Source organism: Hemiscyllium ocellatum, unplaced genomic scaffold, assembly GCF_020745735.1.
Source record: "Hemiscyllium ocellatum isolate sHemOce1 unplaced genomic scaffold, sHemOce1.pat.X.cur. R1, whole genome shotgun sequence".
NCBI classification, from domain to species: Eukaryota; Metazoa; Chordata; class Chondrichthyes; order Orectolobiformes; family Hemiscylliidae; genus Hemiscyllium; species Hemiscyllium ocellatum.
The window spans coordinates 331,317-358,556 of NW_026867603.1; the positions used below are offsets into that span (position 1 = coordinate 331,317).

The following is a 27,240-nucleotide window of genomic DNA, read 5'->3' on the forward strand; positions in this document are numbered from 1 at the left end:
AGGTGAACTTTTCTGGATGTTTGGTTTAATTAATAGAAGGGTTCACTGCCGTGTTGTAACACAAGGAATAAGTCAGAAATGTGACGGACCCCTCTCCTCTTGTCTCGATGAGTGCTGCTCCAACAACCCTCAGGAAACTGGACTCCGTCCAGAACAAAGCAGCCCACTATTCACCACTTTACACATTTTTTCTGCTCATCACCAACACATAGTAACAGCAGTATCCTCATGGTCACAATATTAGATTAGATTCCCTACCGTATGGGAAGAGGCCCTTTGGCCCAACAAGTCCACACCGACCCTCCACAGAGTAACCCAGCCAGAATCATTCCCTATATTTACCAGTGCACCTAACACTCTGGGCAATTTAGCATGGCCTGCGTATCTTTGGATTGTGGGAGGAAGCCAGTGTACCCGGAGGAACTCCACGCAGACACAGGGAGACGTGCAAACTCTACACAGACAGTCGCCCGAGGCTGGAATCGAACCTGGGTTATAGAACATCAAAAAATACAGCGCAGTACAGGCCCTTCGGCCCTCGATGTTGCGCCGATCCAAGCCCACCTAACCTACACTAGCCCACTTTCCTCCATATGCCTATTGAATGCCCGTTTAAATGCCCATAAAGAGGGAGAGTCCACCACTGTTACTGGCAGGGCACTCATGGTCAACCCTATCTAAACCCCTAATCATCTTGTACACCTCTATCAAGTCACCCCTAAACCTTCTTTTCTCCAATGAAAACAGCCCCAAGTGCCTCAGCCTTTCCTCATACGATCTTCCTACCATACCAGGCAGCATCCCGGTAAACCTCCTTTGCACCCGTTCCAGTGCCTCCACATCCTTCCTATAGTATGGCGACCAAAACTGCACACAATACTCCAGATGCGGCCGCACCAGAGTCTTCTACAACTGCAACATGACCTCAGGACTCCGGAACTCAATTCCTCTACCAATAAAAGCCAGTACGTTATATGCCTTCTTCACAGCACTATTTACTATTGATCTTGCTAACCACTGAGCCCACTGTGCCGCCCTAAGTATGCTGTAGGCGTTAACGCAATCCCCTTTCTGAGCACCTTCTGAATATGCAACCTCTCCTGCCAATAAAAGGGTAAAGGCAAAATGCTCAGGGGAGCCCCACCAGTTGTAAATTCCTTCCAAACCAAACATCATCTTGATGAGAGTTTCCTCGAATTTTCTGACTGACTGTCCAGGCCTCTGAGGCCCATGTGTGGCAGTGAGTTCTCGAACCAGACGTCTTTGCTGTAAAGTCAGGGTGCTGCACAGAACACCAAGGAGCTGCACTGATCCATATTGATCCAAACTGGGAGTATATTGCTGTTCCTCCACTGTCCCCAAGTCAAAGTCCAGGAACCCCCTTCCTGACAGCAGATGCCCCCCATTGCCCTGTGGACCCCAGCGAGACAGCTCACTGATAACTTCTTCAAGGCAATCAGTGGGAGGCAAGAAATGCCACCTTTGCCAGTACTGTCCTTCTTCGGAGAAAGAACCAATACAAAAACCCATTCCTCCTGACAGCCCATACACTGATGGTCCTTACCCCTTGCCCTTCTTGGGACGCAGATTGGATCGATGCCCACACCCACGCCCCAGGATGGGGGTGGCACGGTTGGGTCAGCGGTTACCTCACGGCGCCAGGGACCCAGGTCCAATTCCAGCCTCGGGTGACTTCCTGTGTGGAGTTTGCACATTCTCCCCATATCTGCCTGGGTTTCCTCCCACAGTCCAAAGTTGTGAGGCAGGTTAGGGTGGATTGGCCGTGCTAAATTGTCCCTGTAGTGCCCAGGGATGTGCAGGTTAGGGTGGGTTGGCCGTGCTAAATTGTCCCTGTAGTGCCCAGGGATGTGCAGGTTAGGGTGGGTTGGCCGTGCTAAATTGTCCCTGTAGTGCCCAGGGATGTGCAGGCTAGGGTGGATTGGCCATGCTAAATTGTCCCCGTAGTGCCCAGGGATGTGCAGGTTAGGGTGGATTGGCCGTGCTAAATTGTCCCCGTAGTACCCAGGGATGTGCAGGTTAGGGTGGATTGGCCGTGCTAAATTGTCCCCCTAGTGCCCAGGGATGTGCAGGCTAGGGTGGATTGGCCGTGCTAAATTGTCCCTGTAGTGCCCAGGGATGTGCAGGCTAGGGTGGATTGGCCGTGCTAAATTGTCCCCGTAGTGCCCAGGGATGTGCAGGTTAGGGTGGATTGGCCGTGCTAAATTGTCCCCGTAGTACCCAGGGATGTGCAGGTTAGGGTGGATTGGCCGTGCTAAATTGTCCCCGTAGTGCCCAGGGATGTGCAGGTTAGGGTGGATTGGTCGTGCTAAATTGTCCCTGTAGTGCCCAGGGATGTGCAGGCTAGGGTGGATTGGCCGTGCTAGATTGTCCCCGTAGTGCCCAGGGATGTGCAGGTTAGGGTGGATTGGCCGTACTAAATTGTCCCCGTAGTACCCAGGGATGTGCAGGTTAGGGTGGATTGGCCGTGCTAAATTGTCCCCGTTGTGCCCAAGGATGTGCGGGTTAGGGTGGATTGGCCGTGCTAGATTGTCCCCGTAGTGCCCAGGGATGTGCAGGTTAGGGAGGATCGGCCGTGCTAAATTGTCCCCATAGTGCCCAGGGATGTGCAGGTTAGGGTGGATGGGCCGTGCTAAATTGTCCCCGTTGTGCCCAAGGATGTGCAGGTTAGGGTGGATTGGCCGTGCTAAATTGTCTCCGTAGTGCTAGGTGCATTAGTCAGGTGGAAATGGGTCTGGGGTGGGTTACTCTCTGGTGGGTCGGCGTTCTCTCGTTGGGCCGAAGGGCCTGTTTCCACACTGTCGGGGGATCGAACCTAAGACCTCTCGATCGACTGGGGTTTATTCCCGAGAGCCCGGTGCTGTTTGGAATTGTCCTTAGCAGAAATATTCAAGATGGATTCAGTTCACAACTCAAAGCCTCAGACAGCCATGGGTGTGATCATAACCATTGCTCTGGGTGTGACAAAATATCTCCAGCTTATCTGAGCCACACACGGACAGCAATCAAGGAAAGGCAGCCAAGGTCAGGGCTGCTGGGGCAATAGGAGCCAGTGTGAGGTCTTGCACTTTGGAATAAAGTATTTTTTAAACGGTGAGAAAATTCACAAAGCCCAAAGTTCGAAGGGATCTGGGAGTGCTCGTTCAGGATTCTCTGACTTGCAGGTTGATGAAGGAAGCAAATGTAATGTTGTCATTTATCTCAAGAGGGTTGGAATATAAACGCAGCTGCTGGGAATTTACGAAGCTGTATTTCATCCCCATTTCAAATCCTGTGTGTCCCCACACCTCAGGAAGGACATACCGGCGCTGGAGCGGGTCCAGCGGAGATTAACACGGACGCTCCCTGGAACGGTAGGCCGAACGCAAGATGATCGGCTGAGGATCCCGGGATTGTATTCATTGGAGTTTAGAAGGTTGGGAGGGAGACTGAATAGAAACTCACAAGATCATGCGTGGCTTAGACAGGGTGGACGCTGGGAATTTGTTTCCGTCAGGCGGGGGGGGGCGGGGGGCGAGACTAGGACCCGTGGGCACAGGCTTAAAATTAGAAGCGGGGGTCAATTTAGAACGGAAATAAGGAGACTTTTTTTTCAGCCGGAGAGTGGTGGGCCTGTGGGATTCGTTGCCACGGAGCGCAGGGGTGTTGAGGGGTATGGTTAGTCTAAATAGGCAAAGTCTTTTCCCTGGGGTCGGGGAGTCCAGAACTAGAGGGCATAGGTTTAGGGTGAGAGAGAGGAAAGATATAAGAGACCTAAGGGGCAACTTGTTCACGCAGAGGGTGGTACGTGTATGGAATGAGCTGCCAGAGGAAGTGGTGGAGGCTGGTACAATTGTAATATTTAAGAGGCATTTGGATGGATATATGAATAGGAAGGGTTTGGAGGGATATGGGCCGGGTGCTGGCAGGTGGGACTACATTGGGTTAGGATAACTGGTCGGCATTGAGGGTTAGACTGAAGTGTCTGTTTCCATGCTATACATCGCTATGACTCTCTGTATGGCCGAGATTGGTAAATTCTTGATCTCGCAAGGAATTAAGGGATATGGGGAGAGTGCGGGTAAGTGGAGTTGAAAAGCCCATCAGCCCTGATTAAGTGGGGGAGTGGACTTGATAGGCCGAATGGCCTTGCTTCCAAATGGCCTTGGCGATGCTCAATGCAGCTAACTCATTCGGTCAAAAACTAACTGAAACTACAGCAGCTAGCATTTTCGGGACTGAATTTAGGTTAACTGTGGTTACAAAGACTGGACACGGACTAACTAGGACAAGGATCTACGGATGCCGGAGATCGGGATAAAAAAAAACAGAAAAATCCTGGAGAAACTCAGCAGGTCTGGAAGCGTCGACAGAGAGAAAGCAAAGTTAACACTTAGTGACCCTTCTTCAGCTGAGAAACGGGAGTGAAATTCACGTTGGGCAGGCGGGAGGGAAGGGTTTGAGCCAGATAGGTGGAGATGGAGCCCAGGTGGAGATGGGCGGGCATGGTGGCTCAGTGGTTAGCACTGCTGCCTCACAGCGCCAGGGACCCAGGTTCAATTCCCGCCTCAGGCGACTGTCTGTGTGGAGTTTGCACGTTCTCCCCGCGTCTGCGTGGGTTTCATCCCACAGTCCAAAGATGTGCAGGTTAGGGTGGATTGGCTGTGCTAAATTGTCCCCGTAGTGCCCAGGGATGTGCAGGGTTAGGGTGGATTGGCCATGCTAAATTGTCCCCGTAGTGCCCAGGGATGTGCAGGGTTAGGGTGGATTAGCTGTGCTAAATTGTCCCTGTAGTACCCAGGGATGTGCAGGTTAGGGTGGATTGGCCGTGCTAAATTGTCCCCGTAGTGCCCAGGGATGTACAGGGTTAGGGTGGATTGGCCGTGCTAAATTGTCCCTGTAGTGCCCAGGGATGTGCAGGGTTAGGGTGGATTGGCCGTGCTAAATTGTCCCTGTAGTGCCCAGGGATGTGCAGGTTAGGGTAGATTGGCCGTGCTAAATTGTCCCCGTAGTGCCCAGGGATGTGCAGGTTAGGGTGGGATTGGCCGTGCTAAATTGTCCCCGTAGTGCCCAGGGATGTGCAGGTTAGGGTGGATTGGCCGTGCTAAATTGTCCCATAGTGTCCAGGGATGTGCAGGTTAGGGTGGATTGGCCGTGCTAAATTGTCCAGTAGTGTCCAGGGATGTACAGGTTAGGGTGAATTGGCCGTGCTAAATTGTACGTAGTGTTAGGCGCACTAGTCAGGGGTAAATGTAGGGGGTGGGTTTCTCTACGGAGAGTCAGTGTGGACTTGTTGGGCCGAAGGGCCTATTCCCACGCTGTAATCTAAAAGAGGAAAGTTAGTAAGCCAGAGAATGAGAGAAAAGGAGCCATAACGTGGGATGTCGAGGCGGGTTAAGTACAAGGAAGGGTTTGCGTTCTAAATTATTGGATTTGATTTTGAGGCTTGAACCGTTCCCAAGTGAGAAATAAAACGCTAGTCTCCCCAGCTAGTGCTCACACTCGCTGGAATACTGCAGCAGGTTTGAGACAGAAATGTTGGGCAGAGAACAGGACAGTGTGTTGAGGTGACAGGCTACGAGGAGCGTGGGGTCATTTTAATGGATGAAATGGTTACTCAGTCTGTGTTTTGTCTCCCCTGTATAGGAGATTATGGGCAGTGAGTTATAGTTGACTAAACTGAATGGAGTGCAGGTAAATTGCCGCCATGCCTCACCTCCCCAGATGTGTCTGGAGCTTCCCCCCACCCCCCCAACTCACCCAACACTGGTGTCAGCAAATATATCACCTGTTCCCTAACTACTGTCAGTTCTGAAAAAAGGGTTATCGGACTCAAAACGTTAACTCTGCTTTCTCTCCACAGAGGCTGCCATTACCTGCTGAGTTTCTCCAGCAATTCCTGTCTTCAGAACGTGGAACAGTACAGCACAGAACAGGCCCTTTGGCCCGTGATGTTGTGCCGAGGTTTAATCCTGACGTAAAATATAGTAACTTAACCTACCCACCCCTCAACTCCCTGCTATCCATGCGCATGTCCAGCAGTCACTTAAATGTCCCCAATGACTCTGCATCCACCACCACCACTGGCTACACATTCCATACATTCACAACTCTCTGTGTAAAGAACCTACCTCTGACGTCTCCTTTATACCTTCCTCCTAATATCCTCAAACTATGACCCCTCGTACCAGTCAGTCCTGCCCTGGGGAAACGTCTCTGGCTATTGACTCTGTCTATTCCTCTCATTACCTTGTACACCTCGATCAGGACTCCTCTCTTCCTCCTCCTCTCCAGAGAGAAAAGTCCCAGCTTATTCAACCTTCCTTCCTAAGGCAAGCCCTCCAGTCCAGGCAGCATCCTGGTAAACCTTCTTTGCCCCCTCTCCAAAGCCTCTGTGTCTTTCCCATAGTAGGGCGACCAGACCTGGACACAATATTCCAAGGGTGGTCTCACCAGGGACTTGTAGAGCTGCAGCAAAACCTCGCGGCTCTTAAACTCGATCCCCCCCTGTTAATGAAAGCCAAAACACCAAATGCTTTCTTAACAACCCTATCCAGTTGGGTGGGCAACTTTGAGGGATCTATGTACTTGTACGCCCAGATCCCTCTGCTCCCACCACACTGCCCAAGAATTTTGTTATGGGCTGACGGGAGTTGTTTTACATAAATTGGAATTAAATATACAGGGGGGGTATGAGAAACTGCAGAGTCTGGGCGAGGAGAGTGAGATTAATTGCGCACAACATTACCGGTATTTGACTTCCCTTATATCTCTCTTCATCTAACCATGCATTTTCCATCCTTAACAATGATTTAGTCTGAAGTATTCTAATCCTGGGAGCTTGGCTTTACTCCCCCTGGGGTCCTGCACCTAACTGCTCTCTCCCTGGGGTCTACCCCTTGGCCGTTCTCTTTCCTTTGGCTATCAAGTGGCCTCTTTTTCACGAAATTCCCGTGCTCAGCCTCTCCCTCCTTGGGATCTTGGCCTTTCTCCCTGGATTCTACATGCAGCCTCTCTCTCTGGTCACTCAGTCAGCCAGGGATCTCCTTGGGTACTGTCTTTCCCAGTGGTGAGATGGTTTCAGGTATATCATCGGTTAGGCCACTGTTGGAATATTGTGTGCAATTCTGGTCTCCTTCCTATCGGAAAGATGTTGTGAAATTTGAAAGGGTTCAGAAAAGATTTACAAGGATGTTGCCGGGGTTGGAGGGTTTGAGCTACAGGGAGAGGCTGAACAGGCTGGGGCTGTTCTCCCTGGAGCGTCGGAGGCTGAGGGGTGACCTTATGGAGAGTTACAAAATTATGAAGGGCTTGGATAGGGTAAATAGGCAAAGTCTTTTCCCTGGGGTGGGGGGAGTCCAGAACTAGAGGGCATAGGTTTAAGGTGAGATGGTAAAGATATAGAGGAGACCTAAGGGGCAGCATTTTCACACAGAGGGTGGTACGTGTATGGAACGAGCTGCCTGAGGAAGTGGTGGAGGCTGGTACAATTGCAACATTTAAGAGGCATCTGGATGGGTGTGTGAATGGGAAGGGTTTGGAGGGATATGGGCCGGGTGCTGGCAGGTGGGACTAGATTGGGTTGGGATATCTGGTCGGCATGGACGGGTTGGGCCGAAGGGTCTGTTTCCCTGCTGTACGACTCTACGACACAATTTCCTTTTGCAGAGGGACGTCGGAGATGAGCATCTTCATGCACAGCTGCCCGTTTCTGTTGCGAGTCCATCGTGCCTTCCTGCAGAAGGTAGGCCGATCTCCGTCCATCTATGTTCAACGCTGCCCCGTGGTGTCTTGCGGCCTGATGACTACAAGTGCCCACTTCCAGCGGGTAAAAGAGAAGGACTCAGCTGGTAAGACCACGGGCAATGGGCAACCTCTTTCCTTCTGTTCACATGTGGGGGAATCGTTGGCTCACCAGAATTTATTGCCCATGATTGAATTGAGAGGTTTGCTCGGCCATTTCAGAACGCAGTTGAGGGCCTTGTTAGAGTCTGGAGTCACATGTAAGCCTGGACAAGTTTCCTTCACCCCCAGAGCCAGACGATCAATAATGGTTTCATGGTCGCTTGATTCCAGATTTCTTTCAAATTGAGTTCAAATTCCACCGTCTATCATTTGGCGGGATTTGAACCCAGGTCCCCAGGATGTTAACTGGGTTTCTGAATTAATTCCTATTCCTATTAATTCCTATCTCTATTCCTGAGATGCTGCCTGGCCTGCTGTGCTTTGACCAGCAACACATTTGCATTTCTGAATTAATAGGCTAGTCATAATACCAATGAGGCCAAAGCCACCATCCCAACCCCTTTCCAAACTTATGCTGGGTTTTTAGAATTTGGCATCCTTTTCTAAGTCATCCTTAACGAATTGATTCATCTATAAAAATTCTCAGGGTGGGAGCAGATACACAGTAAAATTCCCTCGACACTGTCCTCATCAAACACTCCTCAGGACAGGAACAGCAGGGAATCACATAGAACCAAATATCTCTGTGCTCCCAGGAGAGGTGTTGCTCGTCATTAGATACAGAGTGAATCCCTGCACTGTCCCCCGACTCCAAGGGTAGCTGCTTCTACACTGACCCTCTTAAACTATCCCAGGAGAGAGACAGTACGGGGTTAGGTACAGAGTAAAGTTCCCCCCCTATACTGTGTCTATCAAACACTCCCATGGCAGGTGCAACATGGGCTGAGCTACAGTGAAAAGTGTCCTCTACACAGCCCAGAGTAATGCTGCTCTTTCAACGCTCACCTGAACACTTTACAAAGAACAAAGACAACGGACAGTCTGGGAACTTCGGCCCTCCAAGCCCGAGCCAAATCCACCTATCACCCAATTCCTAAGCAAAGTATCCCTCTGCTCCCCCACCTCCTCAGGCATCGGTCCAGACCCCTCTTAAATGGATCTACTGTGCCCTCCTCTACCACCTCTGCTGGCAACGAGTTCCAGACACCCACCACCCTCCGTGTGAAGTACTTGCTGCGTGTATCCCCCTGAAACTTTCCACCTCTCACCTTGAAAGCGCGACCTCTCGTTACTGAATCCTTCACCCTGGGGAAAAGCTTATCTCTACCCACCCTGTCTATACCCTTCATGATCTTGTAAACCTCAATCAGGTCCCCCCTCAATCTCCTTTTACCTAGTGGAAACAATCCGAACCGACTCAACCTCTCGGGGGAACTCCCCCCCCTCCCCCGAAACCAACTATGTAGTTTTGACGCCCTGTTTGATATTAACAATGTCAATAACTGAGATCCTAAGCCAGTAATGACGCCATGTGCGATACAGTACTGCACAGAACGTGACATCGCTGATAAGCTCTCTGTTATCATGAGATAAACTTGAGGAGTTAATTTGGAGCTGTTGTTCCTGTTTGAACACATGTGCAGTGTCTTGATGTACTTTTTGCGTTCAGTTTCAGGTCAGGGAACTCTGAGTACATCACGGTTTCCCCGTCCCAAGGCAGAGGTTCAGTTGCCCGACCGAGCTGCTGCACCCAGTGCTGCCATCTTGAGTGTGAACTGTCCTTTTGTGGAATGGGAGATCAAAAGGGGTATCAACATGGTCATCCGCAAAGCAAGTCTGGCAGTCCAAGAGGATGTGGCAGGTACTAGGCCTCAACACGGTGAGAGGGAGCAGTCTTCCGAAAGGAAGTCAGTCTTGCACTCCATCAGTGCCTTTGCAACCTAAGGGTACACTTAGTGTCACTTCAGTTTGGCGGCCATTTTGTTGTAGGAAACACCGCAGCCAACTTGACACACCTAATTGTACAGGGCCTTGGTGAGATCATGTGCCGTTTTGGTCTGCGAGGTAGAATGTTCTGGCTCTCTCTCAAGTACAACAAAGATTAGATTACTTACAGTGTGGGAAACAGGCCCTTCGGCCCAACAAGTCCACACTGGCCCGCCGAAGCGCGACCCACCCATACCCCTAACCTAACACTACGGGCAATTTAGCGCGGCCAATTCACCTGACCCGCACATCTTTGTGACTGTGGGAGGAAACCGGAGCACCCGGAGGAAACCCACGCAGACACGGGGAGAACGTGCAAACTCCACACCCTGAGGAGGGAATTGAACCCGGGTCTCTGGCGCTGTGAGGCAGCAGTGCTAACCACTGTGCCGCCCACAATTCCTGGAGCTGCAAGGCTGACTTCTGAAGAGACTCCTGAATTGACTTATGAAGGATTGAGTAAGACTTATTCCAGTTTAGAAGAACGAGGGTGCGCCTTCTAGAAACTGTAAAATTCTAACACGATGAGACAGAGTAAACACAGGAAGAAGATCCTGGAAGACTGGGGATTCTCGAACCAGGGGTCACAGTACAGGGCACGCAATTTGAGGTGACTACTCCAGCCAGAGCGTGGTAAGACTGTGGAATTCTCCACAACCGAAGGCAGTTCAGGGCAAATCGTTCAATGCTTTCAACAAGGAGATGGATGTAGCTCTCAGGGCTCAAGGGACAAAAGGGTATGGTGTAGAAAGGGGACTGAGTTGGATTATCAACGATGATCATTCTCGGCAGACTCAAGGAGCCAATAATGGTCTATTATTGGACCTACTCTTCATTTCTATTCAGGTAGTGACGAAATTATCCATTGAGTTGGTCAGGAAGGGTTTTTTTTTACAATCTTCTTCAAATCACTTCTAAGTATACTTACTCAAATCATTGAGTAGTTTATCCCCTTGTGCAGTAAAACGTAGTCACATGTGGTGAGTAACATTTAAGCCACAAGTCACAGAGTCATAGAGATATACAGCACAGATATAGACCCTCGTTCCAACTCCTTCATATCACAGAACATAGAACAGTACAGGCCCTTCGGCCCTCGATGTTATGCTGACCTTTTATCCTACTCTAAGATCAAACTAACTTACATACCCTACATTGTACTATCATGCATGTGCCTCTCTAAGAGTCGCTTCAATGTCTCTGACTCTACCCCCACTGCTGTCAGTGCCTTCCACACACCCACCACTCTCTGTGTAAAGAACCTACCTCTGACATCTCCCCGAAACCCTCCTCCAATCACCTTCAAATGATGCCCCCTGGTGATAGCCATTTCCGTCCTGGGAGAACGTCTTTGGCTATCCCCTCAATCTATGCCTCTTTCCATCTCTATCCAGTCACCTCTCGCCCTCCTTCACTCCCATGAGAAGAGCCCTAGCTCCCTCAGCCTTGCTTCATAAGACTGGCCCTCCAGGCCAGGCAGTGTCCTGGGAAATCCCCTCTGCACCCTCTCGAAAGCTTCCACATCCTTCCGAGATTGAGGTGACCAGAACTGAGCACAATGTCCCAAGTGTGGCCTAACCAGGCCTCCATAGAGCTGTAGCAAAACCTCGCGGCTCTTAAACTCAATCCCCCTGCTGATGAAAGCCAACACACCGTACGCCTTTTTAACAACCCGGTCAACTTGGGAGGCAAATTTGAGGGATCTATGAATGTGGACCTCCCCCAAGATCCATCGGTTCCTCCACACTGCCAAGAATTCTCCTTTAACCCTGTATTCAGCATTCAAATTGGACCTTCCAAAATAAATCACTGCACACCTTTCCAGGCTAAACTGCATCTGCCACTTCTCAGCCCAGCTCTGCATCCTGTCAATGGCCCCCTTGGCAAACTCCAACAGCCCTCCACACGATCCACCAACCTTTGTGTCATCAGCAAACTGACTAACCCACACTGCCGTTTCCTCGTCCAAGTCATTTGTGGGAATCACAAAGAGCAGAGATCCCAGAACCGATCCCTGCGGAACACCCAGGTCACTGAGCGCCACGCTGAATACTTTCCATCTGCTACCACCTTCGATGGGCCAGCCAATTCTGTATCCAGATAACCAAATCTCCCTGTATCCCATGCCTCCTGACTTTCTGAATGAAAGTATCCTAAACTAATTTATGTTATTTTGCCAGCACTTGGCCCTTTCATTCATCTACCCATCCTTATACCTTTTAAATGTTATCATTGTACCAGCCTCCACCACCTCCTCAGGCAGCTCATTCCATACACATACCACCCTCTGGGGGAAAAGCTTTTCCCCTCTCACCTTAAACCTATGCCCTCTAATTCGGAACTCCCCCACCCCAGGGGGAAAAGACCTTGTCTATTTACCCTATCCATGCCCCCTCATAATTTTATAAATCTCTAGTTCTGGGCTCCCCCACCCCAGGGGGAAAAGACCTTGTCTATTTACCCTATCCACGCACCCCCCTCAGGATTTTATAAACCTCTAAAATGTCACTCCTCAGCTTGCAAAGCTGTTTGAAAAATAGCCCCAAAATAAATATTTTTATTTATTGATGGGATGTGGGCATCATTGACCACGCCCATCCTTGACTGACCTGGGAATGCTGATTCTGTGGCACTTTCTTGGAATATTGCGTGCAATTCTGGTCTCCTTCCTATCGGAAAAATGTTGTGAAATGTGAAAGGGTTCAGAAAAGACTTACAAGGATGTTGCCAGGGTTGGAGGGTTTGAGCTACAGGGAGAGGCTGAACAGGCTGGGGCTGTTTTCCCTGGAGCGTCGGAGGCTGAGGGGTGACCTTATAGACGTTTATAAAATCATGAGGGGGGGCATGGATAGGGTAAATAGACAAGGTCTTTTCCCCCTGGGGTGGGGGAGTCCAGAACTAGAGGTTTACAAAATCATGAGGGGTGGCATTGATAGGGTAAATAGACAAGGTCTTTTCCTCCTGGGGTGGGGGAGCCCAGATATAAAAGAGACCTAAGGGGCAACTTTTTCACACAGAGGGTGGTACGTGTATGGAATGAGCTGCCAGAGGAAGTGGTGGGGGCTGGTACAATGACAACATTTTAGAGGCATTTGGATGGGTATATGAATAGGAAGGGTTTGGAGGGATATGGGCCGGGTGCTGGCAGGTGGGACTAGATAGGGTTGGGATATCTGGTCGGCATGGACCGGTTGGACTGAAGGGTCTGTTTCTGTGCTGTACATCTCTATAACCCTACGCTGTGGTCCTTAGGAATAGAGACATCTATTGTAGAGATAAATACTAACCAGAAATTGATCTAACGTCTGGTAGGACAGACATAGACCGAGTTTAAAGTCTTCCTTGAAAGAGAGCACTCACAGCAGAAAACAAATAAAACTAGGCCCTTCAGCCCTACTCTACCACTCTGAAAGGGCATGACTCTCCTTCTGCCCGCCACCTCAAAAGGGTATTAACTGACCCATAGTAGATGGAAATATCCATCCAAATGCCTGAAGAAATTGGGTAGGTGGAACAATTAAATACCAATAGCCTGGTTCAGACAAAAGCGTACTTTACATTCTACAATATAACTTATCTTTCAGAGTCCTCCAAGAGCGCAGGGATTCGTAGCTGGGTATCTGACCCAATTAAGAGGTTCCAAGACTCTTTGTCTTCAGTTTCTAAGTTGGCTGTTCCCCATCTCATCCGTGACAACATAACCGCGGGTATGTATGGCGTGTGTGGACTTTCTTAGTAAAGTCACCCTGAAATATAGATTCCAGTATAGAAGGCTTGCTCTTTTGATTTTTTTATTCATGCTGGTTTTAAAAAAATGGAGGTGTTGCTGCCTGGGTGTTATTGCTCATTTCTCATCGCCCTGTCCCTATTTCTTGAACCACCGCAGTCCATTTGCTGTAGGTACCTCTAAAGTTCCAATCGGAACTAAATTCCAGGATTTGACCCAGCGTCGGTGAGCTGCCAGAGGAAGTGGTGGAGGCTGGTACAACTGTAACATCTAAAAGACATCTGGATGGGTGTGTGAATAGGAAGGGTTTGGAGGGAGATGGGCCGGGTGCTGGCAGGTGGGTCGGGCATGGACGGGTTGGACCGAAGGGTCTGTTTCCGTGCTGTGCATCTCTGTGACTCGATGCTATCCAAGTCCGGAAAACGAATGGCTTGGAGGGAGAGGAGTTCCACATACCTTCCATCCTCAATCTTCTCGGTGACTGTGGTCAAAAGCGTTGAAAGTGCTGCCTCAGGACCCTGTCCTTCAGTGCACACTGCTACTACTGAGTGTTGGTGGTGTGGTGAACTAACGTGCCAATTGGGCGGTTTGCTTCCTCCTGGATGGCGTCAAGCTTCCTGAGTGTTGTTGGATTCGTGCCCAGCCAACAATGCTGCTGGTTTGAGCCTTGTAGATGGTTGAGAGGTTCAGAGAAGACAGGAAGCAGGTTATTTGCTGCAGGATTCCTAACCTTTTGACCTGCTATTGTACACAAAATATTTACTAAGTAAGTCCTGATCAATTTCTGGTCAATGGATGTGGGAATTCTGGGATGGAAATGCCATTGAAAGTCAAGGGTCAAAGGTTAGTGTCTCTCATGTTGGAGCTAGTCGTTGCCTGGCACTTGTCTCAGTGGGGTGACACGATGGCTCAGTGGTTAGCACTGCTGCCTCACAGGACCAGGTTGGATTCTAGCCTCAGAAGACTGTCTCCCTGTGTCTGTGTGGGGTTTCCCCCGGGTGCTCCGGTTTCCTCCCACAGTCCAAAGATGTGCAGGTTAGGGTGAATTGGCCGTGCTAAATTGTCCCATAGTGTTAGGTGGATTAGTCAGGGGTAAACATTGGGGGGGTGGGTTTCTTGGTGTCGACTTGTTGGGCCGAAGGGCCTGTTTCCACACTGTAGGTAATCTAATCTAAAAATAAGTCCACTCCGACCCTCCCGAGGAGAGTATCCGCCCAAACTACATTACTCTACATTGACCCTGACTAAGGTGCCTAATCCGCACATCCCTGGTCACTACAGGGACAATTTAGCACGGCCAATCCACCCTAACCTGCACATCCCTGGGCACTACGGGGACAATTTAGCACGGCCAATCCACCCTAACCCGCATACCCCTGGGCACTACAGGGACAATTTAGCACAGCCAATCCACCCTAACCTGCACATCCCTGGGCACTACAGGGACAATTTAGCACAGCCAATCCACCCTAACCTGCACATCCCTGGGCACTACGGGGACAATTTAGCACGGCCAATCCACCCTAACCTGCACATCCCTGGGCACTACGGGGACAATTTAGCACGGCCAATCCACCCTAACTTGTACATCCCTGAGCACTAGGGAGACAATTTAGCACGGTCAACCCACCCTAACCTGTACATCCCTGGGCACTAGGGAGGCAATTTAGCACGGTCAATCCACCTTAACCAGCACATCTCTGCACACTACGGGGACAATTTAGCACGGCCAATCCACCCTAACCTGTACATCCCTGGGCACTAGGGAGACAATTTAGCACGGCCAATCCACCCTAACCTGCACATCCCTGGGCACTACGGGGACAATTTAGCACGGTCAATCCACCTTAACCAGCACATCTCTGCACACTACGGGGACAATTTAGCACGGCCAATCCACCCTAACCTGCACATCCCTGGGCACTACGGGGACAATTTAGCACGGTCAATCCACCCTAACCTGTACATCCCTGGGCACTAGGGAGACAATTTAGCACAGCCAATCTACCCTAACCTGCACATGCCTGGGCACTACGGGGACAATTTAGCATGGCCAATCCACCCTAACCTACACATCCCTGGGCACTACAGGGACAATTTAGCACGGCCAATCCACCCTAACCTGCACATCCGTGCGCACTACGGGGACAATCTGGCACGGCCAATCCACCCTAACCTGCACATCCCTGGGCACTACGGGGACAATTTAGCACGGCCAATCCACCCTAACCTGCACATCCCTGGGCACTACAGGGACAATTTAGCACGGCCAATCCACCCTAACCTGCACATCCTTGGGCACTACGGGGACAATTTAGCACGGCCAATCCACCCTAACCTGCACATCCCTGGGCACTACGGGGACAATTTAGCACGGCCAATCCACCCTAACTTGCACATCCCTGGGCACTACGGGGACAATTTAGCACGGCCAATCCACCCTAACCTGCACATCCCTGGGCACTACGGGGACAATTTAGCACGGCCAACCCACCCTAACCTGCACATCCCTGGGCACTACGGGGACAATTTAGCACGGCTAATCCACCCTAACCCGCACATCCCTGGGCACCACGGGGACAATTTAGCACGGCCAATCCACCCTGCCCTGCACCTCTTTGGACTGTGGGAGGAAACCGGAGCAAACCCACGCAGACACGGGGAGAATGTGCAAACTCCGCACAGAGAGATGCCCGAGGCTGGAATCGAACCCGGGTCCCTGGCGCCGTGAGGCAGCAGTGCTAACCACTGAGCCACCGTGCCACCCTAAATCAGCTTATCAGCTCCACTTCTGCCCTTATGAGGAAGAGAAGCTAATTGATGAAACTGTTGACGATGGTTTGACTTTAAGGTTTGTACAATTACTGTTAGGGCCTTGGGTAGTGTTGTAGAACAAAGGACCTAGGAATGCAGGTACATAATTCCTGGAAACGTGCATCACAAATAGACAGGGTGGTTAAAAAGACAGTTGACATGTTTGCCTCCATTGCTCAGAGCTTTGGGTATCGGCGTTGGGACGACACGTTGAAGTTTTACAGGACATTAGTGAGGCCTCGTCTGGAATAATGTGTCCAGTTCCGGTCTCCCTGTTCCAAGAAGGATATTCTTAAACTGGAGAGGGTGCAGAAGAGATTTACCAGGATGTTGGCTGAGAATGTGTTGCTGGTTAAAGCACAGCAGGTCAGGCAGCATCCAAGGAACAGGAGAATCGACGTTTCGGGCCAGAGCCCTTCATCAGGAATGAGGAGAGTGTGCCAAGCAGGTTAAGGTAGGGAGGAGGGACTTGGGGGATGTCGATTCTCCTGCTCCTCGGATGCTGCCTGACCTGCTGCGCTTTTCCAGCAACACATTTTCAGCTCCGATCTCCGGCGTCTGCAGTCCTCACTTTCTCCTCGAAAACAATGAGAGGTACGGATAAAGTTAACGGGAGTTGCCCTTTCCCTAGGTCGGGCAATTTCAAGATTGGGGGCCCGTTTTTAAGGTGAGAAGAGAGAAATTTAAAAAAAAAGACCTGACAGGCAAAGCTTTTACACAGAGAGTGGTTCGCGTGTTGAATGAGGAAGTGGTGGATGTGGGTTCAATTACAACATATGGGTGAGACGGGGAAAGATATTAAAGAGACCTAAGGGGCAACTCTTTCGTGTAGAGGGTGGTACGTGTATGGAATGAGCTGCCAGAGGAAGTGGTGGAGTTTGGTACGAGTGCAACATTTAAGAGGCATTTGGATGGGTGTGTGAATAGGAAGGGTTTGGAGGGATATGGGCCGGGTGCTGGCAGGTGGGACTAGATTGGGTTGGGATATCTGGTCGGCATGGACGGGTTGGACCGAAGGGTCTGTTTCTGTGCTGTACATCTCTATGACTCTATTACTCTATATAAAAGAGTACATGAAAGGTTTGGAGACAAATGGGCCAGGAGTAGGCAGGTGGAATTAGTTTAGTTCAGGATTATGTTCAGCATGGACTGGTTAGATCAAAGGAGCTATGACTATAGGACGCGAGCCTGACGGGGGCTGGGCTTTTGGGGCACAGTGATAGCAACCCTACCTCTGAACCAGTCATCCTGGATTCAAGTCCTATGTGTTCTGGAAACGAGTAAGAACATTTCTGAACAGGTTTGATTGGGAGATTAACTAACCTGAGGAACTCTCGCCCCGGAGCAGAGCTTCTGGTGATATGGTGTTTTTCTGAACTTTAATAACTGTTCATGATTTAAAGAATCTGTCTGAAATAAGCTGTTTCTTAAGATAAAAGGGACAGGGAGAAACTGTTATAAAGGAATTAAAAGCAATATGCTAATTAATCATCCCTTGGAAGGAGGAGTCAAAGTAACATAAATAATTGTTGGAATATTGTGTGCAATTCTGGTCTCCTTCCTATCGGAAAGATGTTGTGAAACTTGAAAGGGTTTAGAAAAGATTTACAAGGATGTAGCCAGGGTTGGAGGGTTTGAGCTACAGGGAGAGGCTGAACAGGCTGGGGCTGTTTTCCCTGGAGTGTCAGAGGCTGAGGGGTGACCTTATAGAGGTTTATAAGATTAAGAGGGGCATGGATAGGGTAAATAGACAAGGTCTTTTCCCCCTGGGGTGGGGGAGTCCAGAACTAGAATGGTAAGAAGGGAAAGATATAAAAGAGAGCTAAGGGGCAGCGTTTTCACACAGAGAGTGGTACGTGTATGGAATGAGCTGCCAGAGGAAGTGGTGGAGGCTGGTACAATTGCAACATTTAAGAGGCATTTGGATGGGTATATGAATAGGAAGGGTTTGGAGGGATATGGGCCGGGTGCTGGCAGGTGGGACTAGATTGGGTTGGGATATCTGGTCGGCATGGACTGAAAGGTCTATTTTTGTGCTGTACATCTCTATGACTCTAAACTGCTTCCTGGGAGAGAGGAGGATCCTTGCTGTCTTGTGAGAAACAGGTAATTAAGATTGCCTGCAGAAGAAAGGTGCTGAGGGTGAATCGCAGGACGGCTGTGTTTTTAAATGGACAGTAAATGATAAATACAATGAGGAACGGGGAAGCTGCTTCTGATAAGAAAGAAAGCTGCAGACCTGAGTACTTCCATCGTGTCATCAATGTTGTGGGTGAAAGTATCTGAAAGAGTTACGTAAAAATTCAATTCCAGGATTTTTCACAGGAACTTCGAAGAACAACACTGTGCAAGGATCAAGTCACCCAGGGACAGACACTGTTGGTTGGAATCATAGCTAAATTCCAACATTAAATTGGGTATTGGCTAAGTTGACTTGTGAGGCTTAACTTGCTTACCTGAGGGGTCTTAGTTGCTTGTTACATGCGAAAAAAGTTGAAGAAATATTTCAGTATTTGACTGCGAGATTTCTTAATAAATAGGTGAATTGAAGGTAGCTTATAATTTACACTAGTTTTGTAAGGCTTCTTGACATAATTCTCAGTCAGATGTGGCCTTAATGTCAAGGTCAGTCAATCTCACCTCACCTCTGGGAATCAGGTCTTTTGACAATAATTGGACTAAGCACGTTTTGAGAAGATTTGTAGCTCAGGTTGAGGTTCTGGATGTAGGTTTGCTCACTGAGCTGGGAGGTCCATTTCCAGACGTTTCATCACCCTACTTAGTGACATCTTCAGTGGGCCTCAGGCGAGTTAGACCCCCATCTACCACCCCTGAGAAAAAGAACCCGGAAGTGACTTCACCACACGGAATGACGTCACCACAGGAAATGACATCACCAAACCAAAGAACCCCAAACTTATAAATAGAAAGCAGGACTTATCAGTAGGCCCACTGAAGATGTCACAAAATGTCGAAAAATGAACCTTCCAGCTCAGTGAGCAAACCTATTGGACTAAGACTGGAATGAGGTCAGGAGCTGAGTGGCAGAATCGAAACTGATTGTCATCGAATAGGTTACTGTGAAGCAAAAACCTCTTGGTTGCACCGCCCTGTGGCCCAACATTTCAACTCCCCCCCCTCCCACTCTGCCGAGGACATGGAGGTCCTGGGCCTCCTTCACTGCCGCTCCCTCACCACCAGACGCCTGGAGGAAGAACGCCTCATCTTCCGCCTCGGAACACTTCGACCCCAGGGCATCAATGTGGACTTCGATAGTTTCCTCATCTCCCCCACCTCACCCTAGTTCCAAACTTCCAGCTCAGTACTGTCCCCATGACTTGTCCGGACTTGTCCGACCTGCCTAGCTCCTTTTCCACTCCGCCCTCTCCTCCCTGACCTATCACCTCCATCCCCTCCCCCCCCTCACCCATTGTACTCTATGCTACTTTCTCCCCACCCCCCCACCCTCCTCTCGCTTATCTCTCCACCCTTCAGGCTCACTGCCTTTATTCCTGATGAAGGGCTTTTGCCCGAAACGTCGATTGCGCTGCACTTTGGATGCTGCCTGAACTGCCGCGCTCTTCCAGCACCACTGACCCAGACTCTGACCCTTCCATTGGTCTGTTGTGTGCCCATGTCACACTTGGCGCTTCCTTCCAGTGGCTTCCAACAAGGAACAGATTGATTCGTCGGCTGAGTGATGTGGCTATCAGCGGGCGGTTTCCTTTCCCATGTCTGACCTGAACCCAGGGCAACACCCTCTTTGACTGCGCGTGGCTGTACCACCACCTCGGCGCGGTGTGTCCTGCTGGCGAGAGGGCGTCGGCCGAAACGTTGCCGGTCAGGCGTGATTCTACGAGTGCGGCTATAGGAGGCTGTTGCCTGACTGGCCTCTGCGACAGCTTTTCCAGTCAGAGCACCGGCCCTGGAAGGCATTTGCAGGGTCGATGGGTTTAGGGTAAAACGTGAGGTCTGCAGATGCTGGAGATCAGAGCTGAAAATGTGTTGCTGGTTAAAGCACAGCAGGTCAGGCAGCATCCAAGGAACAGGAAAAGCTGAAGAGCTTCTGTGCAGAGGAGATGACCTGGGGGGGTGCAGTGAGAGAGAGACTCACTGAAATCCTTGTAGAGGGAGGAAGAGAGCTTCTTCAAGGAAGGCATCCTTGCAAGAGAATTCGCAGCAGATTAAAATCTTCTAGGAGAAAGTGAGGTCTGCAGATGCTGGAGATCAGAGCTGAAAATGTGTTGCTGGAAAAGCGCAGCAGGTCAGGCAGCATCCAAGGAGCAGGAGATTCGACGTTTCGATTTTAACCTACTGCGAATCCTCTTGCAAGGATGCCTTCCTTGAAGAAGCTCTCTTCCTCCCTCTACAAGGATTTCAGTGAGTCTCTCTCTCTCACTGCACCCCCCCAGGTCATCTCCTCTGCACAGAAGCTCTTCAGCCATTCCTGATGCAGGGCTCTGGCCCGAAACGTCGAATTTCCTGTTCCTTGGATGCTGCCTGACCTGCTGCACTTTAGCCAAGGATGGGTTTACCACTGATATTTCCAGGAACTTCGTTGGGTGATCCAAATCCATTCCATTTTGGGACGGTTCAGTGTTTGATACAACTGAATGGATTGCTCGGCACTTAAGTGTCAACCGGATTGCTATCTGTCTGGAGTCATGTGTCGACAATAGGTGCGGGAGTAGGCCATTCTGCCCTTCGAGCCTGTACCACCATTCATTATGATCATGGCTGATCATCCACTATCAGTATCCTGTTCCTGCCTTATCTCCATAACCCTTGATTCCACTATCCTTAAGAGCTCTATCCAAATGAATCCAGAGACTGGGCCTCCACTGCCCTCTGGGGCAGAGCATTCCACACAGCCACCACTCTCTGGGTGAAGGTGTTTCTCCTCAACTCTGTTCCAAGTGGCCTACCCCTTATTTTTAAGCTGTGTCCTCTGGTTCGGGACTCACCCATCAGCGGAAACATGTTTCCTGCCTCCAGAGTGTCCAATCCTTTAATAATCTTATACGTCTCAATCAGATCCCCTCTCATCCTTCTAAACTCAAGGGTATACAAGCCCACTCGCTCCAATCTTTCAACATATGATAGTCCCGCCATTCCGGGAGTTGACCTCGTGAACCTACGCTGCACTCCCTCAGTAGCCAGAATGTCCCTCCTCAAATTTGGAGACCAGAACTGCACACAGTACTCCAGGTGTGGTCTCACCAGGGCCCTGTACAGTTGTAGAAGGACCTCTTTGCTTCTATACTCAATCCCTCCAGTTATGAAGGCCAGCATGCTATTAGCCTTCTTCACTACCTGCTGTACCTGCATGCTTGCTTTCATTGACTGGTGTACAAGAACACCCAGATCTCTCTGTACTGTGATCCCAACACCGAACCTTGTGGTACCCCACTGGTCACTGCCTGCCATTCCGAAAGCGACCCGTAGGGATAGTAAGGATTGAGTTTTCCTTCCCAAAAGGAGATTCATGATCCAGATGGGTTTTTATACACTCAACGCCGTCCTCACTGTCATCATTAGATGACTAAGACCAGATACTATTGAAATCAAATTCCACTAACCTGACCGTAAGACCATAAGACATAGGAGTGGAAGTAAGGCCATTCGGCCCATTGAGTCCACTCCGCCATTCAGTCACGGCTGATGGGCATTTCAACTCCGCATTCTCCCCTTAGCCCTTAATTCCTCGTGACCCGGATCTTTGGATCGTACCACTATGGCATTGCCCTCCCCTCAACTGGTGGCATTGTCTCACTTATAGGAGTAGATGGCTGGTAATTTTGAAGATAGATGTTTATATATACATAATGAAGAAGCTGCAGCAAAGGAACGTTCCACCCGAACGGTCCTGATGCGGCATTTCTTCTCCAGACGACCTGAGTTGGCGCTCGAGGTCGCTCGAGGAACCGGTTCACTGTTGAGTCGGTCAGATGGCGGGCTACTTGACCGAGCGATTCACAATTTGGCGGCCATGACCACTTTGCTTGCAAGATCGCACAGCTCGTTTACTGGCTAGGTCGGGTCACAGATTGGGCCACTGTCTTGGCTATTAAGTTAGCTGCTAAATTATTCCATTTGCTGTTATGTTTAGTTAATCACTTGGAGACATTGACCAGTTGCCTGGATAGTTTGATTGCTCGTTCAACTCAGTTTGTCTCACTACTCTCGGAGCTGTTTGCTAATTCGGTTAGTTCAGTTGATTGCTGATTAATTTGGTTTAATGGTCAGCTATTTTCTCCTGGTGCGTTTGACCATTAAAGCTTCCCATTTCTTATTGGCAGATCTGCCCGTTTTCAACTATGATGAATTCTTTGAGCAGAAGATCGTAGAAAAGAAAAATGACCACACCTACCGTGTGTTCAAGACTGTGAATAGAAAGACGGAGGACTATCCATTAGCTGAGTACTACGAACCGCTGGCTGAGAAGAAGAATGTGTCAGTGTGGTGCAGTAATGACTATCTGGGCATGGGCAGTCACCCTCGCGTCCTGAAAGCCATCATGTAAGCATTTCCAGGAGCTGACACGCACTCATATAGAGTCATAGATACGTACAGCATGGAAACAGGCCCTTCGGTCCAACCCGTCCATGCCGACCAGATATCCCAACCCAATCTAGTCCCACCTGCCAGCACCCGGCCCATATCCCTCCAAACCCTTCCTATTCACACACCCATCCAAATGCCTCTTAAATGTTGCAGTTGGACCAGCCCCCACCACTTCCTCTGGCAGCTCATTCCATACACGTACCACCCTCTGCGTGAAAAAGTTGTCCCTTAGGTCTCTTTTATATCTTTCCCCTCTCACCCTAAACCTATGCCCTCTAGTTCCCCCACCCCAGGGAAAAGACTTTGCCTATTTATCCTATCCATGCCCCCCATGATTTTGTAAACCTCTATAAGGTCACCCCTCAGCCTCCAACGCTCCAGGGAAAACAGCCCCAGCCTGTTCAGCCTCTCCCTATAGCTCGAATCCTCCCACCCTGGCAACATCCTTGTAAATCTTTTCTGAACCCTTTCAAGTTTCACAACATCTTTCCGATAGGAAGGAGACCAGAATTGCATGCAATATTCCAACAGTGGCCTAACCAACGTCTGTACAGCCACAACATGACCTCCCAACTCCTGTACTCAATACTCTGACCAATAAAGGAAAGCATACCAAACGCCTTCTTCACTATCCTATCTACCTGCGACTCCACTTTCAAGGAGCTATGAACCTGCACTCCAAGGTCTCTTTGTTCAGCAACACTCATCAGGACCTTACCATTAAGTGTATAAGTCCTGCTAAGATTTGCTTTCCCAAAATGCAGTACCTCACATTTATCGGAATTAAACTCCATCTGCCACTTCTCAGCCCATTGGCCCATCTGGTCCAGATCCTGTTGTAATCTGAGGTAACCCTCTTCGCTGTCCACTACACCTCCAATTTTGATGTCATCTGCAAACTAACTAACTGTACCTCTTAAGTTCATTCATTTGCAACTATGCACAAGACTGGACATAGGGAAATGTTTGCACAGTATGGTGGCTCAATGGTTAGCACTGCTGCCTCCCAGCAGCAGAGTCCCAGGTTCGATTCCAGCCTCAGGTAACTGTCTGTGTGGTGCTTGCATGTTCTCCCTGTGTCTGTGTGGGTTTCCTCCGGGTGCTCCGGTTTCCTCCCAACAGACACAAAGATGTGTGGGTTAGGGTGAATTGGCCGTGCTAAATGGTTCTGTTCGCCGAGCTGGGAGCTTTCGTTGCAAATGCTTTGTCCCCTTTCTAGGTGTTAGGCCATTCGGCCCATTGAGTCCACCGTGCCATTCAATCATGGCTGATGGGCATTTCAACGCCACTTACCCGCGCTCTCCCCGTAGCCCTTAATTCCTCGAGACATCAAGAATCTATCAATCTCTGCCTTGAAGACGTTTAACGTCCCGGCCTCCACTGCACCCTGCGGCAATGAATCCCACAGGCCCACCACTCTCCGGCTGAAGAAATGCCTCCTCATTTCCGTTCGAAATTGACCCCCCTCTAATTCTAAGGCTGTGCCCATGGGCCCTGGTATCCCCGCCTGATGGAAACAAATTCCTGACGTCCACCTAAGCCACGCATTATCTCATAAGTTCCTGTTCGATCTCCCCTCAACTTTCTAAACTCGAATGAATACAATCCCAGGATCCTCGGCCGTTCACCGTATGTTAGGCCTACCATTCCAGGGACTGGAATTTTGGACTGAGTTAGGAGAAATTTCACTCAATGTGTTGCAGACCATTTGAACTCTTTATCTTGGAAACGCATCCTATGCCGACCGGATATTCTACATTAATCTAGTCCCATTTTCCCTCAGTTGGCCCATATCCCTCTAAACCCTTCCTATTCATATACCCATCCAGATGCCTTTTAAATGGTGTACTTGTACCAGCCTCCACCACTTCCTCTGGCAGTGCATTACATATGTGCACCACCCTGTGTGTGAGAAGTTGCCCCTTAAGCCCCTTTTAAATCTTCCTGCTCTCACCTTAAACCCACGCCCTCTCGTTTTTAACTCCTTCTTGTTGCTAGGCAGGACAAGACCAGTTAGCTTTCGCCGACAAAGCAAATGATGAGATACGAGGTGAAAATGTGTTGCTGGAAAAGCGCAGCGGGTCAGGCAGCATCCAAGGAGCAGGAGAATCGAGGTTTCGGGCATGAGCCCTTCTTCAGGAATGGGGAACGGAAGAAGGGCTTATGCCCGAAACGTCGACTCTCCTGCTCCTTGGATGCTGCCTGACCTGCTGCGCTTTTCCAGCAACACATTTTCAGCTCTGACCTCCAGCATCTGCAGACCTCACTTTCTCCGATGAGATATGAGGGTCGTCTAAGAACATAGGCTTGTGATAGACTGGCAAAGTAGAGGATTCAAAGACCAAATCTTGTCCCTGTTTGTTACACTTGCAGGCCCGGCTCAAAGTGACCCCGCCACCGAATACTATGTAAAATTTAAAACAGGAACTGACGGTCATGATGAACTGGTGCGTTCTGTGTGGCGACACCAATCAGAGTCCACTGGCCAACCAATCAGTCGTCACCTCTCATAAAATATGGTTTCCTCTTAATTGGTATTCTTGCGAGTGGTCCTGATATGAGGCAACGCAAAACGCTTGGACAAAATCGGCCTCTCTTCCGCAAGACTCAAATCTTACACACCGGAATAATTCATTTAGTCATCGCAATCACCGAAGATTGCCGGGTTCATAATTGCAGTTCTGGTCGCCTCACTTTAGGAAAGATGTGGAAGCTTTGGAGAGGGTGCAGAGGAGATTTACCAGGATGTTGCCTGGAATGGAGAATAGGTCGTACGAGGATAGGTTGAGAGTTCTCGGCCTTTTCTCGTTGGAACGGCGAAGGATGAGGGGTGACTTGATAGAGGCTTATAAGATGATCAGGGGAATAGATAGAGTAGACAGTCAGAGACTTTTTCCCAGGGTCCAACAGAGTGTTACAAGGGGACGTAAATTTAAGTTGAAGGGTGGAAGGTATGGGGGGGATGTCAGGGGTGGGTTCTTTACCCAGAGAGTGGAATGCGCTGCCCGTGGGAGTGGTAGAGTCAGAATCATTGGCGACCTTTAAGCGGCATTTGGATAGGTACATGGATGGGTGCTTAATCTAGGATAGAAGTTCGGCACAACATCGTGGGCCGAAGGGCCTGTTCTGTGCTGTATTGTTCTATGTTCTATATGTTCTATAATGTCCTCCTGGCTGCAGATAGCAAGAGGAGGTTCTTTTTTTGGGGTGTGGGAGCCGGGGGGATAAAGTGTAACGTCTCTCAATCCGAGACCACCGACCCAATTGTTTACTTGTTACCTTATCATTGGTGGACTCTGACTGTGCTCACACTTACAAAAAAGTCATTCAAGGGACAGGGGTGCTACTGCTGAGGCTAGCACTTGCTGAACCGTCATTTCCATTGAATGACAATCGGTGCAGGAGTAGGCCATTCGGCCCTTCCAGCCAGCACCACCATTCATTGTGATCATGGCTGGTCACCCTCAATCAGTATCCTGTTCCTGCCTTATCCTCATAACCCTTCATTCCACTATCTTTAAGAGCTCTATCCATCTCTTTCCTGAAAGCATCCAGAGACTTGGCCTTCTGGGGCAGAGCCTTCCACGCACCCACCGCTCTCTGTGGTGAAGAGGCTTCTCTTCCAGTCTGTTCTAAATTAGATTAGATTACAGTGTGGAAACAGGCCCTTCGGCCCAACAAGTCCACACCGACCCGCCGAAGCGCAGACCCATTCCCCAACATTTATCCCTTCACCTAACACTATGGGCAATTTAGCACGGCCAATCCACCCTAACCTGCATATCCCTGGGCACTACGGGGACAATTTAGCACGGCCAATCCTCCCTAACCTGCACATCCCTGGACACTATGGGGACAATTTAGCACGGCCAATCCTCCCTAACCTGCACATCCCTGGACACTATGGGACAATTTAGCACAGCCAATCCACCCTAACCTGCACATCCCTGGGCACTACGGGACAATGTAGCACGGCCAATCCACCCTAACCTGCGCATCGCTGGACACTACGGGACAATTTAGCAAGGCCAATCCACCCTAACCTGAACATCCCTGGGCACTACGGGGACAATTTAGCGTGGCCAATTCACCCTAACCTGCCCATCCCTGGGCACTACGGGGACAATTTAGCACGGCCAATCCACCCTAACCTGCATATCCCTGGACACTACGGGGACAATTTAGCACGGCCAATCCACCCTAACCTGCACATCCCTGGGCACTACGGGGACAATTTAGCACGGCCAATCCACCCTAACCTGCATATCCCTGGACACTACCGGGACAATTTAGCACGGCCAATCCACCCTAACCTGCGCAGCTTTGGACTGTGGGAGGAAACCGGAGCACCCGGAGGAAACCCATGCAGGCACGGGGGGAGAATGTGCAAACTCCACACAGTGAGT

General features: G+C 49.9%; 1 protein-coding gene across 1 annotated transcript in view; it reads left to right on the forward strand.

Moving 5' to 3' along the window:
- The window catches only part of LOC132809102 (5-aminolevulinate synthase, erythroid-specific, mitochondrial-like), a 91,291-nt gene that overhangs the window by 27,406 nt on the left and 36,645 nt on the right, over positions 1 to 27,240 (forward strand). The window contains exons 2-5 of the mRNA XM_060822504.1: positions 7,666 to 7,847; positions 9,413 to 9,604; positions 13,314 to 13,436; positions 22,570 to 22,789. Of these exons, the coding sequence (XP_060678487.1) occupies positions 7,679 to 7,847; positions 9,413 to 9,604; positions 13,314 to 13,436; positions 22,570 to 22,789 (704 nt within the window). The 5' untranslated portion in view covers positions 7,666 to 7,678. The remainder of the gene's footprint in view (positions 1 to 7,665; positions 7,848 to 9,412; positions 9,605 to 13,313; positions 13,437 to 22,569; positions 22,790 to 27,240) is intronic.